Source organism: Colossoma macropomum, unplaced genomic scaffold (genome assembly GCF_904425465.1).
Source record: "Colossoma macropomum unplaced genomic scaffold, Colossoma_macropomum, whole genome shotgun sequence".
NCBI lineage: Eukaryota > Metazoa > Chordata > Actinopteri > Characiformes > Serrasalmidae > Colossoma > Colossoma macropomum.
In genome coordinates this window covers 33,620,874-33,637,829 of record NW_023494792.1, presented here as the reverse complement: position 1 = coordinate 33,637,829, position 16,956 = coordinate 33,620,874, and the positions used below count along the sequence as shown (strand labels likewise).

At 40.6% G+C, this 16,956-nt stretch overlaps 1 protein-coding gene across 1 annotated transcript in view; it reads left to right on the top strand.

The window, feature by feature from the left end:
* Positions 1 to 63: 63 nt before the first annotated feature.
* The window catches only part of atp7a (ATPase copper transporting alpha), a 39,738-nt gene continuing 22,845 nt past the window's right edge, over positions 64 to 16,956 (top strand). The window contains exons 1-4 of the mRNA XM_036576928.1: positions 64 to 456; positions 3,992 to 4,119; positions 14,928 to 15,405; positions 16,148 to 16,885. Of these exons, the coding sequence (XP_036432821.1) occupies positions 4,000 to 4,119; positions 14,928 to 15,405; positions 16,148 to 16,885 (1,336 nt within the window). The 5' untranslated portion in view covers positions 64 to 456; positions 3,992 to 3,999. The remainder of the gene's footprint in view (positions 457 to 3,991; positions 4,120 to 14,927; positions 15,406 to 16,147; positions 16,886 to 16,956) is intronic.

Here is a 16,956-nt window from a genome sequence, read left to right as displayed (position 1 = left end):
CAGTCACGTGCTAATCGCACTGCTAAAGGCGGCCTCTCTCAGTGTGGAGGCTGGAGCTGCGCAGTCTGCAGCGCAGTGCTGACCCTAAAGAGTGCGGTCAGCTCGGAGGCGGTCTCGTCTCGTAGCACGGCTGCTAATCAGTGCTGAAATGAGCAATCTGGGAAAGTGACAGCTACACCGAAAAGACGGGCTTTTTGTCCGAATACAGGTCATGTTTTATTCGATGCCGTCGTGGTTTACGTGTCCAGTCCTCGGTGGGGGGGAGGAGGGCGGAGCTCCGAGTGCTGTGAGTCTGGAGAGCTGCTAGCCGAAGCTAACTGACCGTGTTTTATCCCTGCGCCGCCTCGCTAGCAGAGCGAGAGTGAGAGTGTGACTCTGTAGCCCTCAGGAGGAAATAAACCAGCCAGCAGCGGCGGTGCTTCAACTGTGGACGCTCAGACTGTGTCTCACAGAGAGGTAAGTGAAGTAGATACCTTGTCATTGTTGTAATTTAGTTATTTATTTGGCCACGTAACGCTATCCTGCGCCTTAGATTAGCTCAACTAGCTTGAAGTTACGTTCGCTGATGCGAGGCTGAAGTTAGGCTTCCTCTTCGCCAGCTTCTTGTTCTAATTACGCGATCCACCTTAAATCCCGTAGCGGTTAGGTTCCGGCGCCTAACGTGCCGTAATGTAACTGCCGCACCGTTTAAGGTGGAACGGGGGAATTCGAGCAACAAGCCTGACTTCAGTTTGGTGTAGCTGATTTGTAACACGTAGTCGCGATGGTGTGTGCCGTCTTGATGTTTTGGGGAGGTTAAAAACGAATTAATTAGCTTGTTTATGTTTTGTTTAAAAGCTGGGTCGTTGTTGTTTTTGTTTGAGTCGAGACTGCTGTAGGTTAGCTAGGTTTGCTAAGTCAGCTAGAACTGCCTGCTTTTGTGAACAAGTATCGATGAGAGGCTGTCAAACTTATGAAGAGCTGGGAGATGTTAGGTAGGTTAGTTAACTAACGTTGGCACCGTTAAAGGGGAATTCCACCGGTTTTTCAAAATGTCTGCACAGTTCAGTGGTTGAGATGTAAACAAAGTCGTTCAGAGTGGTTTGATGCGAATTTGTAAATTTCTAGAGAAACTTACAGAATCAGATTTCTTTACACTGGTGGTGATGATGGGAACCAGGGGTGACAATGTCTACAACACAAATGTGGTCGTTTTATTTACTTTCCAAAACCACCAGTGAACCTGCACGTGTCTTCTGAGTATCTGTATGTAATGTTGATGATGGAAAATCTACAAAAACTGTTTTGCCTTACAGTGGCTTACGTGTCCCCCTGCATTTAGAAGGGGTTTTAAAAAAGGTGGTTTAGATCAAAACCTTATTGAGACTATAGTAAAACAGCGTCTCAGACATCAGGCAGTGAATTCATAACCATTTAATGTAATAACTTGTGTGTGAGGGAGCTTTTAGAGGCATTAAACTCTTCAGACGTCTGGTTCCTATCACCACCACTGTGAACAGTTCTGACTCGGCACGTTTCTCTGGAGCAGAGCATTTCACTTTCTGAATGACTTTGTTTACTTTGTTTACTAATTAAACTGTTTAATTATACAGAAATTTTGAAAAATCGGTGGAGTCCCCCTTAAATATAAAAAAAAGACTTGTTTAGCTTTTACAAAATAGTCTGGAAACAACAATCATGAAACCCCCATTAACACTCGTATCTGTCCATACTGATTTTCCGAACTGCCTTCCTGTTTTTCTAAAGTCTGATATGTAGGCCGAGCCTTAACATAACTAAGATTTCATTACAGAATTATTGCTCGCCATCTCTCAGCGTTAGTGACTGTTAATATTGGGCTGCTAATTTGGACAGAAACTACCAAATACTGAGCAAATGAGTTAAAAATAACTCTTTGCTAGACTATTCTTCACATAAATAACATGGCTAATATTAAATGACATTCTGATTTATAATACCTTTTTGCTTGATCTGTCCACCACCTAAAACACCACCGTCATCAAGACTAAGTCGTTTTAAAACAGAGAAAGCTGATTTCTGAGCGGAAGTAATTTCCTTCCTTGGTTTTTTTTTATAACAATTGTTATGATAGGAATGTGGACACAAGCAGGAACCCTGCAGTCAGCATCGCAGTCTTACGATTCTCCAATTTCAGAGTTTGTCTGCTGCATTACAGACTGTGATTTATCAGACTTTAGCCATTTTTAATGATCTGTCAGCCATACAGAGCTGTACTGAGTTAAAATGCCAGGTCTGTTTTGTGGACTGGATAAGAGACTTACACAAGATTAATGTCCCTGTATGGTTATAAGGCTGTCGGAAGATGTGATCATGCTTATTACTCAGTTAATCTCTTCACCTCCCCTGTCCTCACGTGCATTATTTTATTATTCTTCACTACATAAAACTTAATTATTCATAATTTTTTGGTCCTCCTGTTAAGTGCAGGGTGGCCTGGTTCTGTTGGTGCACATTGTAGTAATATTTACTAACTCTTGTCTGTTTACATGGCTTTAGTGTAGTTACTTGACAGAACAATAGAGGTCTCATGATTACTTAGTGAAACAAGAAATGTGTTGCACAGTCATATCAGAATGGTCAGATGATTTCCTAAAAAAATAATTATAAGCATCTGACAGATGTTAAGAAAGAAAGACAGATAGATAGATCTTTATTGTCCCTGTTTAAAAACAATATAAAACCATTGCAGCTTTAAAATTGACAGCAAGGACAAATAAAAAAAAAAAAAAAGAAAATAAAGATAAATAAGGCCAAAGACCTAAAGATAAACGCGATGAGAGAGTATATACAGACATGGTAGTGCAAAATGAAATAATACATGGTGATTCAAAAACATTCATCCGATGATTTCTTTCACTTGTAAATCATTACAGAACAATGCAGTAAACTGTAAATGGTTTAAATGAGCATAAAGTTTATGTAATTCTACAAGTGCTCAATATGATCCTCCTCCAGCTGTACTGACAACATCAACGCCACAGTCAAATTCATCCCATACTCCATTGAGCATGTCGGGTGTCACTGCACTCATGGCTCTTTCAGTGCGATTTCCAGTGTTGTGGAACCAACGACGAACGCTCTGAGCTGTTAGCGGCTCATAAACTCTACGACCCCCCTCTTTCAGTTGGTATGTGATTGGTTCCTAGGCGCCTCACGGTTGTAAAAATATGGTGCTTTGAAATCGGATTAAACTTTTTTTAATCAACCTGTATAAAGTGCAACATGAAAAATATCTCAGTCTTTGAGATTTGACATTGATATCTGACACATTTACTCTACTCTGAAAGAACAGGATGTGTAGGTGATGCTGGGCTGCTATGCTAAAATGTCTCAGTTGTATTAATTCTATTGCGTTTCTAACCCTTTACAAGTAATTCTTGCATTTCCCTGTAATGCTGATACAAGTAAGTTCAGTTCAAATTTCCATATCTACATTTAAGAAATGTTTGTATGGGCATCGGTATCGACTTTGACAGATATGCACATGAGAGATATCTGCCTTGGCCCACAGTTCCCATATTAGTACATCCCTAGTTATAATGCTTATTTGAAATGATGGTCTCGCTTACAGCAAGAAACAGCAGCTGATAGACACCCCCATTTATGTGTATTTGTAGTCCTACTTTATTTTATTTTTCCAGTGAAAATCTTTGATGGCCGTAAATCTTTTTTGTTTTTTTCAAGTCCGTTTGAATTGGCAGTGACAGCTTTATAAAATAGTGCATGGGAATAGGCTACAGTGAGGACTTTGCTAGAGTGAATCAGCTGTTAGTTCTCTTTATCAGTGTTTATCTACAGTGACGAAGGTTTTATTATTGAAACCCAGCGTACATGAGCTCTAAAAGCCATGCCTAATATTTGCTTTGCAAAGTCACACCGAGAGCTGTTTGTATGTACTGACTGTTGCTTGTTATCTATTTAACCTTAAGCTTTAACCTGCTCTCCCCTTACGTCGTGTGTGTCCATTCAGAGTAAATCATGACTCAGAGGGACGGCCTGCGCTCTGTGGTCCTGCCGGTGGAGGGGATGACATGCGGCTCCTGCGTCCAGACCATAGAGCAGCAGGTTGGGGGGCTGCCGGGTGTTCTCCATATAGAGGTAAAGAAGAATTGCTGAACAAACTCAAACTGTACATACATCTAGGGTTCAGTATGGTTTTCAGTTATGAGATCCTGATTGAAATGAATTTTTTGGTACATTTTACATATTAAAAATAACCTGATTCTACAGAACTCTGATTATATCCTACTCACACAAGCCCTCTAACAAAATAAACCCCACAATTTTGGTCTTTTTTAAATGTGCGTGCATGGATATCGTAAGCCCCTCCCCTCCCCACCCACTTTACTTTCATAGGATGCAACCAGGTGCCCAGTTTTGGTCAAATAAGAGCAGTTCAGCCAGACTGACAGACATGTTGGTGCAATTTTAAATATTAACACACTGTTGAAATGGTAATGAAATTGAATTGAAATTGTTATGCCTTTACATTTAAAAGGACTGTAAGAGGCTTTACAGCTCCAAGTTGTGGGGATACAGTTGGTCAAAAACCTTGTAACCCCTTTTTTTCTTGTCTATCTTTTTTCTTTTCTTTTAGACTGTTTGAAAACACTGTGGTTTTTTGTTTTTTTTGTTTTTTTTTTACATTATTTTAATATTTCTTAGTAAATGGACCAATGGAAATGGTGCAAAAGTATCCAGAAAAAAAATGTTAATGTAAATAAAATTTGAGTGTTTTGCTTCTCCTGTAAAGTTACCTTTTCATAGATCTGAGTTTCTGTTTACAACCTGTCAAGTATCTGATTACTGGAATTGAAAATCTTGTTTATCCAGTTTCTCGCTGCAGGAAACATGAGAGTAGTCCAGTTCATCTCCTGTTGCACCCTTTTAAACAAAGTGTGGACTTAGGCTATACATTTACTGTCAGGTATCCTAAAATAATCTGCTCAAGTGCTAAAGAGAAGATCTCTGAGTTACGTGACTCTCTCTGCCTTTGGGCATCAATCACTGCACAGTTACAGTTGCGCGGTTGGAAGGGTGCCCAGTGTGTAAACACTTAACTAGACTTCATACACACTTTACATAGATGTCACCATACATTAAGACACAAAGAAAGACAAGTAGAAGCGTGTGTTGTATTGTCTGTACGTTAGATATTCATTTTCCTAGATTTACTTTCAATTGCTTGAAAGAATGTGGCGAAGGAGAGAACTGCCAGACAGTCGTGTTGGAGAGACCACGATCCTGTTTCAGTGCTGATGGATTTTGTTTGCATGTGACTTGTTTGTGGTGAGTCTGGAGCTGTTGAGAGGGATTTTTTCTGTGCAAAGCTGGAACTGTGTAACAGCCTGTAAAACATGTTTAGTCTGGGTTTGTATTAGAAATAACAGGGTTCCTGGGCAAAAATGTCCCCTTGCTCACCTCTGTTGTCCCTTAAAACATTTATAGTCGTATGCAGAAGTTTGAAAGCCTCCAGTTTTCTTGATTTTCTAAGCGAAACTGGGTTAATTTGAGTTCTGTAGAATCAGAGCATTTTCCTCTAATATTAGAGCACAAGTTCTGTTTATTTGCTGGATCTCACATGTTCAAAAAAATAAAATAATACATAAAATGTGCAATAACTTTTGCACAGGCCATATTTTCTGTTTCATTTTTTTTCTCCAGTATGTGAAATTCAGTAAGCAAACAATAATTGTGGATTAAACATTTGTGTGCAACAGTATATACTACCAAAATACATTGTATGCAATTATATCACTGTTTTCGGAACAAAACCTGGTATCTCCAAAATCATAGCTTTACAAGAGAAGGAAAAAACATACTTTACTTTTAATGGAAGTCAGTGGAACCAGACTTTTTTTCTAAGCAATTTTGGGTCATTTGTTTTGGTCTATTTATCATGAAATATGCACACAATGTAAAAGGCAGCAGGCATTTTCAAATGATGTCAAAAACTGAAAAATGTTCTCCTTTTCCCAAAGACGTGGAAAGCTCATTGCATCTATACAACACTTAATTTGTAAATTTCGGTTTTCTGTTTCGTATTTGAGTTTTTGGCTAGTTGGTGACCCATTTTGTTTGTAAAATGCTGCTGAATCTCACTCAGTTGGGCAGAAATGGTAACTAATTAACCCAACGATAAATACTCAAACACTTTACTTCCTCTGGGATGTTGTTAAATTGTTTTTTTCTCCTTTTAATCCACTTTATATTACAGTTTCATTCAACTTTATCTGTGCCTGTCTGTTTTTATTGGTCTGTCTAAAGCTATCCTGTGGCAATTAAGCTGTGAAAGCCACAATATGAATCAAGTAGCGTAGTATTTCCTCTCTCACGATAGCACAAAAACTTATGATTGGATGATAGCCGCTGTTCCTGGTATGTCTGTAAAGGCCATCTTTGATCAACCTGAAGGGAAGACCATTTAGTGGAATGATAGATTGCGGGGAGAGATTCGTAGAAGAGAGAAGAGAAAGAACAGCGGATCAGTGTTAGTGAGGCACAGATTCTCTGAATCAGTTCCAAAGTTATGGACTTTTGGATTTGGATTTGTTGTGTGAAACCCATGTTTTCCTTGATTTTGCCTGATCTGTGTGGATCCGTGTGCTTTTTTTTCTGAGATGATTAGTGTACCATTATAAATAATGTTGTGTAAGTAAAACATATTCGTCAACTTTGTCAAAATATTTATGTATTTAATGAGGCCGTGGAATACAGACCAGGCAAAATCAAGCATAGCTGATGAGAGAAGTTTCATTTAAGTGTGCGGATGCAGCCGAAGTAACTTTTAGGATGTAATAATACAATATGTTGTACTGTATCAACCTTTATCGCAGCATATCGTATTGAATCGCTGTATTGAGGCTAGGATATTGGATTGGGACACTATAAAGAGCAACCTTTGTTTTAATTTTCGTATTTCTATAATCTTGAATGCTTTTGTAATGTTTTATAATGTTGAAAAAAAAATGGATGCAGTAACGTTGTTTTGTAAAGCACTGATTTTCAGCCACTCCTTATTTTTGCTGTGTCGAAAAATGTGTTGAATTGAGAGATCTATATACTGTATTGAATTGCTATACTAGTAGTTTCTTCAGCTGTGAGGTACAACTGTTTCATGGCTGCAGACCAGCATTACGCAGGGTGTTGTGTTGATTTGGATAAAGATTGTCATTGTAGATTACTGGGAATGATTGATAGTATTTTTTTCAGACCAGATAAGAGGGCAAGTACATGTTTTTCAATTACTTGTCGATACAGATACCATAATGAGCAGCTAGAGCTGGGCGATATGGCCAAAAACGTTATCACGATAAACAAAACTCATATCGTTCGATATTGATACATATCGCAATAAATGTCAAATCATTATTTCTTCCACGTTTGAAGGCTTCAGTTAGCCAGCAGCTAAAAACAGCTAGCCTGGAAAGATAGAGCTCTCCTGCTCTCCAATGTCTCACAGCTTCCTCAGTTTACTTTCGTTTAAATCAGGGCTGTAACTCACATTAACCCACTTCTTTCTTTCACTTTCGTTGCTCGAGAATGCACTAATACTAAAATATGGCGGTTTGGCGCTGTAACACGGCGCTGCAGACGTGATTTAACACCGCTAAAGTTGTTAGGATGCACAGACAGAGGTGAGTTCACCATAGGACAGTACAGTCACGTCACTTATCCCATCACTCGGTCACAGGAGAACAGATCGCCGGTCGCTCCACTCAGACAGGGAATGTATAACTCCACGTTTCAGATGTAGCTAAAGTATATTTGGCGACCCCTTTTACTCGTGGCCCCCCCCCTCTCTAATCAAGTCGAAAAACCCGGAAGTGCACCCTCTAGTGGCGACAGCAGAGTAGTGTCGCTTTCCTTGCTGTAGAAAACGCCACCAGGGCTTTCGCTAAAACGTGGAAGTGTGAGAACGGTGTATTATATCGAACATTTATCGAACCTGTCTTATCGCTCTATAGAGGAAAAGTTATATAGCGATACTTATCGTTATCGTTTTATCGCCCAGCCCTATGAGCAGCCCGATCAGAATTTAGTAGCTGTTAGTGCATTACACCTTAACGTTAACCTTAAATCATTAAAATCTAGCTGATTTTAAATGAAGTGCATTAGCTAGATACGTCACATTAGTTATCTTAAATCAAGCAGCACTGCAGTGGAGAAGAGCGGGTTTTCTTCCAGGAGGTAGTGTTGATCTCTGCTCCTCATCTGTCTCTTTCAACAACAGTCTCTGAAGTAGCAACAGCAGGAATCACATTCAAGGCTGATACATCTGAGAAACTCACTTGTCGAGTTTTACGTCTTGCCAGAGTCCTTTGTTTGGCTTGTTAAGCTGAAGTTAAATGAGCCTCTAAATCCAGTCTACACTATGCAGTTTGAGGAATCTTGTTCTTTGGTGACTCACATTGTACGTTTGAATAGATTAATACATCAGGAACGGACAAAGCCTGTCCGATCATAGATTAAGACTGAGGCGCTTATGTTCTCACTCTACTCAACAATCTGATGAAAACCTCCGTTTACATTCACACTACAAGTAATCAGATCAAAAAAGAACCGCTTAATGTAGATGTTACCGTGACAACGAGCATCCAGTCAGAGTGAGACGAGCAGCAGTGAGCAGTGCTTGTGTTTTTAATTGCTTTAAAATGATGTCAGACTCAGGAAAACGTCCTTCGCATGTCCTTATTAAAGAAGGCCGAGAGGAAGACGTCGTGTTCTGAGACACACAAGCTGGACGTCCGTCCCACCGCCGTCTTTTAAAGATCAGAGCATAAACTTCGTCTCCTCTGCAGACCAGTTTCTGCTCCGCCATGTTGAATGGTATAAACTGTCACTATGACGCGCCGCACACGATCAGAGCGTACTTAAACTTTCAGATTGGGAATGTAATCAGATACACGCGTTTACATGGTTATTATTCTTCTCTTTAACGAATTATTTACAGGATTACCCACCTCGTTCAATCAGATAGGAGTTGTATTCCGAATGGCCTCAATTAGACTAGACTATTATTAGTGGATTATTACATTTAACTAATAACACAGAGCTTGTACGCTGCCTGTAGATGAGTTAGACCAATCAGAAACAACAAAACATACATGTTCTGTATATGTGACATCACAACCATTACAACTGGTACATCAGAACTGGTTGTCTTGACGCATTCAGCGTCAGAAAAATTGGATATTCTGGTCTTCTTGGGCAAAAAAAACAAGCCTGGAAATTAAGTAATAGAAGATTACTGCATTTAACCTCATTTATCGCATTATTGGCCAGAAAAATCGCAATTAGGCTACGTTCACACAGCAGGTAAAAGTGGCCCAAATCTGATTTTCTCACCAAAGCTTCAGGCTTGCCGTAAAAAGGGCGCGGTCGCTTCTTTGGTTCGCGTCCTCGGATTCTTTTAACTTTGCTTTCAGACTTTAAGCTGTTCTTTGACGATGCAGCCTCATTCTCTACGGCCGCGTTCTGCAATTTCTTTCCAAATCTCTTTGAAGTCTCTTCTAATTTTTAGTACAGAAACGTCTAAATGTTTGAGTCTCAGCAGTGCGAAATGATGATGAACATGGAGCTGGATTGACGTAAAAGCTGCATGAATTCCGATCTGGCTGTTCAGACTGAGTCACATTGCCACAGATCGGATACGTATCGGATTTCAGTACCACATATGAAAGCGTCTCAAATCGGAATGAAAATGTCGGATTGTGTGTATTTTGCTGTTCACACTGCCACACAGACACACATCTGTGTCGCATATGAAGAAAAAGATCGGATTTGGGCCACTTTTACCTGCTGTATAAACGTAGCCTTAGATATTTTTCCCAAATCGTTCAGCCCTAAGTGCTGATGTTCATGGGTAATACGACACAGGCTCTCTGCTGCCTGTTTCACAACAACAGTTAAAAATCACTGTATTGTCAAACAAACTAAGGAATAATCTGGAGTTTAGTACTGCAAACAAAAAATGTTTTTTTTTCTTTGCCTCTCTTTTGTTAACTTGTGTGTGCCAACCTGTATTGGGGAAGTAGTTATGATTGTGTTTGTGTTGTGTGTGTTTAAAAATGGGCTAAAATCACTCGGCGTATGTCTGGTGAAAATATGCCTGGACAGACTGTTTACAGTGACCAGCAACTTTTCATCTTTCCACGGCGTCAGCAACTCCTCGCTGTGTGAGCAGACCCTTGCTCACTTGGGTCACATGGTATCCGGTGGTAACGAATGTGGGTATTGGTGTATTTTTTTATGAGTATGACTAAATGAACATGGTGTATTAGTATTGGTATCAATGCGTTCCTATTGAATACATTAATAATTGACTGTAATTAAATAAGAGTTTTAACAGGTGAAATTGACTCAACTGGCCACGTTTTTTGGTGACATTGTGTGGAGCCTTTGGCCATTGAAACAAAATACTGAGCTGTTTGGGATGTTTTGTCTTACCTTGTAAACATCCAAAGCTTATTGCAAGGTGCAGGACAAAAATATCGCAAAGAAAAACAAGATACCAGCACACAGGCCTAATGCTCTCAAAGTAGTTTAATGCGGTGCACACATGCTTAATACTGCCACATGCTCTGGGAGTGTTAAGCTGGTTCCTTGCTTTTCTTCGTTTGGAATGTGTATCTCACCAAACATGCCCAAATCCTTTTACATTTTTTGGAAAAAAAAAACCCCACATATTTAGTAGGTTTGTTTTTTACAGATGCTTCGTAGAATTACACCAGTGTGCTGAACTTCATGTGCAACAGCATCAATAAATAATTTCACAATCTGTGTGCAGTAAATTTAGTTTTTACTCTGTCGTAAAGAACCTTATCAAAGGCAGGCATTGTAAACTACTGTAAACTAAGTCAAGCCACAGATAGTTTCCAGGAATCCAGTGATGAGTGCGGTACTGGGTGTCATGGGTCTACATGGACAGCCTAAGAGCAGTAAAGAGTCATAATAGGATTTACTGGTGTTGTTCCCCGAGGGTCTGTCGTGTAATTGAGGAAAGCCATTCATCTGTATGGCTCAGAGATACGACCAAATTGTTGTTAATTTGTTCTGCCCTTTTCCCTTATTGTTCTGTTCCCCCTGCAGGCCCAGGTCAGACAAGCAGATAATGTAATTACGTGAGCGTTAGAGACAAGGCTTTGCTCTTATGAACGTGCGTAAGAGAGCTTTGCCCTTTGCCAGGCAGGAGCTGGTTGTCACTGCTGGTCAATAACGTCACATGTCAAATACTATTATAGTCTTTTAAGAATAGTAGGACTTCCTTTGTTAGACAAACGTCAGCCACAGCTTGTAGTTATTTTTGCTATACAGGTCTTAGTGTTGAAACTAAAGTCAGAAAGTCACTGGGCCTCGTTCTCCAACTGTTCTTATAAATATTTTTTTTCTTGAAACCCACTTTCTGATATTCACCAATGTTTTCTTATTTGGAATTTGTTCTCAGGTAAGAACAGCATCTACACAGACCTACACACAGGTGTGAACAGCCCTGCGGTTTGAGAACACGTCATGAATCTGGCGTCCTTTTTTAAGGACCTTTCTCGAGTAAATTTTAGAAAAACCGTAGTAAGACATTGGTCCCATCTCTTTATTCCATAGCACTAAACAGGGTATTTTTGTTACTGTGCTCTTAATACTTTTAAGAATGTATGTAAAAGATCTCTGTTCTGATTGGCTGCCCTGTAGTGTGTCTTTCAGTAAGTAGTCCAGGCGGAAACACTCCTTATTAATGTTCGTGTAAGTGGGCGGATCCAAACTGCTGCAGGCTGAATAGGCGGACATATGCAAATGCACGTTGATTTTCGTGACATCACAAAAACAATGAATTTGAAAAAGGCTGTTTTCTTTTTTTTGTTTGTTTGTTTTTTGGCTTAGTTTCCAAATATGGACTGTATGTATTGAGGAGTAAATGTTTTTCATGCACACAGCTGCCAGTGTCGGTACATGAATGTTAAATGTTAAAATTTAGATTATCATTAAGGAGTAGTGCATCTCTGTAAGGTTACAAACGCAGTAAAATGACTGAAATACAGATATTTTAACACACTAGCCCAGTGTCACCCAAACGTTCTGGTCTTCTGGAGTAAATTACATATGCCATCAAATATCAATCAGATCTAAATGTCTATCCAATGCTGATTAATTTTTTTAAGCAATTATATGTATGACCCCCATATCATTGGGCATTGTTGTTTAAAAGTTTTTTGCGGGGGGCAGTAAATGTTTTGGCCAGTAAAAACACTGTAACATGTATTTAAAAAGTTATTAGTATCTTGGTTGGAAGAGCACAGATTTGATTGCATGGATTTGTTAAATCTCATAAACAGCACAACTGGATGGTTACTGTTAACACTGGACTTCCTCAAGGAGAGAGTTGGAAATGCTTTAGCGAAGACAAACACAGAAATCACAGTGTAAATGTTTGCTGACTTTTGCACACTGTTAGAAATAAAGGTCCTGTGCAGGTACATTTTTCGTTCATCAAGGTACAAACAATGTATGTATTCCCTCAAAGGTACAACAGTGGTTTTAAGGTCCAGTTGTGAACCTTAAATAAGGTTTTGTGAAAAGTACATATTTGTTTCTTTTCATAACCGAATTTTTTAAAACAGAGCAATAAAACAAAAAGCCTGGAGACGAGACGGGGTGTGTGGAGTCAGTACAACTTAGAAAATATAATTTCAGTGGATTATGGTACAAATATGTTCCCTGACTAAAGGTACTGAGATGTACTCTTGAGTGTCCCACCCCAGTGACAAGAGGGGCACTGCCCCAGTGACAGTTTCATACCTTTATTTCTGAGAGTGTATGTCAAGGTGAGTTTTGGTGCTGCCTGTCTACTTGAAGATAGTTTCACGATGTTCAATGCATATGCTGATGTTTTGTTGTTGTGACCAAGTTTGAAAGGGCAAAATAGTCTTTTTTTTATATATATATATGCACTTAATCAGTGTTCTGAATATACTGATCTTTCCTACAATGTACACGAGAAAACATTGTGATGTAGTTTATTTCAACAGACATGGCATCATATCTCCTGACAGTAGGGCTGGGCGATAAAACGATAACGATAATTATCGCTATATTGATTTTCCTCGATAGAGCGATACGACATGTTCGGTAAATGTTCGATATAATACACCATTCTCACACTTCCACATTCAGCGAAAGCCTTGGTGGCGTTTTCTACTGCAAGGAAAGTGACACTACTCTGCTGTCGCCAGGAGAGGGCGCACTTCCGAGTTTTTCTACATGATTAGAGAGGGAGGGGCCACGAGTAAGATGAGTCTTTAGCAACGGCTGAAACGCGGAGTTATACATTCCCTGTTTGAGTGGAGCGACCGGCGATCTGTTCTCCTGTGACCGAGTCTGAGTGACGAGGTCAGTGGTGTAACTGTACTGTCCTACAGCGAACTCACCTCTTTCCGTACATCCTAACCAGCTTTAGCAGCGTTAAATCACAATCCTCACAATTAAAGTGCTGTTGCAGCACTCGGACAGTCATATTTAAGTATTAGTGCATTCACAAGCAACGAAAGTGAAAGAAAGAAGTGGGTTCATGTAAATTACAGCCCTGATTTAAACGAAAGTAAACTGAGGAAGCTGTGAGGCATTGGAGAGCGGGAGAGCGCTATCTTTCCAGGCTAGCTGTTTTTAGCTGCTGGCTAACTTGAAGCAGCGCTCCGTCACTCTACAACACGGCGGACTGATGATACTGTAGATCAAACACGACACAAAAGCACCGCTTTCAGTTTAAACGTACCTAAAAGGAGGACTCTGTTTGTCTGGTGTTGATATTTTGCGGTTCACCCCTTAAACTACTACGATAGTATAGAGAAATCCAGTCGTCGCTAGCTGGTGTCTGCATACTGTGATGTCATTTGTAGCGGGGTAGCCGAGCGCTCGGCACCAGCTAAAAATAATCTGTTTTCTTATATTATGACTATTACAAAATAGCCATGCTTTTCCAGCTGATAAAAACAGCTCACCAGACACTTTCTCCCACTCTCCCATGACAGATCTGTGAAATGTTCCACTGTTTGGTGAGTGTTTGTCGTGTTCCGACCATAAAGGTTAGTTTAAAACAGCAATTAACCACCCAGGACCAAAAATCAGCCTTCAAACTTGAAAGAAATAATGATTTGACATTTATCGTGGTATGTATCGATATCGAACGATATGAATTTTGTTTATCGTGGTAAAATTTTTGGCCATATTGCCCAGCTCTACCTGACGGGCAAGCATCCAGCAACAGTGGAGAGAAGTCCTAGTCTCCATTATGGTATAAAAGCACGACTAACTTAACTGTTCCTTCCTTTTTTTTTAAACATGCTGACTTGTTGCTGTGTGTCTCACGTGCAACCCTGTGCTGGTGGGTCAGGTGACTATCAGTGAATCACAAGTTCGGAGTGTGTGAGGGAGATCGTTGAGTTCAGTGTGCGTGCAGGACTGACGTGTGAAAGCACACAGTTACGCGCAGTTATGTTTCAACACTGGTTGCGGGGTCATCGCTGCTCTTTCATTGCAGTTTTACAGCTTTTAGCTGCTTTTATGGGGCAGTTAAACAGGCTATAGCGTGTGTAATTGAAGTATATGTCACAGTCTAATGCGAAATTCTGGACAATACCGGTCAAATTACATGTTTTGTTGAATTTAATGCACATTTCCTTTTTATTTGCAGAATTAAATATATTGGAAAAACATAAACATAAAATACTGTTTGCACTTTGTACTTTTTTTAAATGCTGCATGTTAAAATGAGCAAATAAGAGAGTAATTGTGCATTAAATGTGCCGACTCCGTAGATGATGCATACCTGTTTCCACTTCAACAGAACGTGTTATTTGACTGGGGTGTCTTTGATATATGACTGTACATTTTGATCTTCTTGTGTTGTGCTGCAGGTTTCCTTGGAAAAGAAGAATGCCACAGTGATATTTGACCAAGCCCATCAGAGCCCAGAATCTTTAGCAGATGCCATTGAAGACATGGGCTTTGAGTCTATCGCAACAAATGCTTCTCCAGCCACGCCAGTTCCAACAGAAACCCGAGTGTATCCCACAGTCGGTTGTAGCCCAGACAGCAAGCGGAAGGCTGTCGCCCAGCTGGCCAAGCTCAAGGGTGTGCTGGAGACCCAAGACAGTGTTGAGGGCAACGGCCTGGCTGTGAAGTTTGTCCCAGCGCTGGTGAGTCCGGAGCAGGTCCGGGAGGCTTTGAGCTCCCTCAAGTTGGAGCCTGCGAGTACCGCAGAGCGGGCGGTGAGCCGTGGCTCCGGCAGTGTGGAGGTGGTGAAGATGCGCATTGAGGGAATGGTCTGCCTGTCCTGCACCACAACCATCGAGGGCAAGATCGGGAAGTTAAAGGGAGTGAAGAAGATTAAAGGTGATGCCGTGTTTTCAGTTAGTGGCTGTATTAGGTTTAATGTTCTATAAACCTCTGCCCTGGAGCAGGTTAAGCGTGCAGTAAAAGTTCACTTGTAAAAAGTGATCCACCATTGTGAGACAGAAAATCCAGAGTTAGATTAAACTAAGCTTAAAGTTGGCTGAATCGACCATAAAGCCTGCTTTGTTAGACAGGCCTTTGGTGTGTAAGAGCAAGGAAAACGCCAAAATATGCAGGAATGGGAGCGATTATTGTAGCTCTTTTGGCACAACACTTCTTTTTCTGTACCAATACCGGTACTGAAGCTGTGAGTAATGGCTTGGCTGATACAGATACCAGTCCAAGAGTTTTTCTTTAAGAATATCTGCCCTTTAAAATTAGCTTTTTTTAAATTGACACATAAGATGAAGATTGGAAACAGAAGTCTGTTAATGCACAAACTACTAAAACACTCTGCCACCCCACAGAAAGAAGTGCACATCACACAATGTGAGTGTGTGCTATTTCAGGAAATATTTGTAACAAGATTGGATTAGATTTGTTGTTTTTTATTTATTCACTTATTTATATAATTTTTTTTATATCTTATCCAGCATTTTTTGTTGATATCAGCCCAATACATATACCCATCAGTGTAAATATGTCATCTCTACTTTTGGCCAAAATGAACAGTATTTGCGTCTATTTACGTTCTAGTTTCTTGTCAAGAATAACATGAATTGTATATTTACTTTGTTTACAGTTGGTCTTGAGTCTCAGGAAGCCACGGTGCTGTACCTGCCTTACCTCATCTCAGTAGAGGAGATTGTGAACCAGATCGGCGTGGCAGGCTTCAAGGCCTTTGTGAAATCCAAGCCCCGTCAGTTGCAGCTGTCCACTGTGGAGCGCCTGCTAAACGCCTCTCATCAGACTAGTCCCAGTTCACCTGAGGAGAGGGCCACTGAACAGCCCACAGACACCACCACCACCACCACTACCACCTCAATGGACATTACAGGAATGCACTGCAACTCATGTGTGGTGAATATCCAGGACAATATAGGAAAGCTGCCAGGGGTCAGCTCAGTGCGGGTCTCTTTGGAAAAAGGACAGGCTGTAGTCCAGCACAACCCAAATTTGGTTACAGTGACGCAGCTGCAGAAGGCCATTGAGGCCTTGCCTCCAGGGAAATTTAAAGCCCAGTTAACCTCCCAAGATGCTGTTTTTTCCGCTTCTCCCTCAGAACCCTCTGTAGTCTCGTCCCCAGAGCCTAACTTTCTGCAGCCACTGGCGTCCGTAGTGCAGATCCACATAGAGGGCATGACTTGTGACTCCTGTGTTCAAACCGTTGAGGGCACCATGTCTGAGAAAAAAGGCGTGAGATCTGTGCAGGTGTCCCTGGCTAACCACCAGGGTACTTTCGAGTATGACCCGCTGATGACCACACCGGAAGAACTGCGAGGAGCCATTGAGGAAATGGGTTTTGATGCTTCTCTCCCTGGTGAGCTGCTATACTAAGTTTTATTGTCTTATTATCAAATTTTAAACCACAAGGGCCATTTTTCCATATGA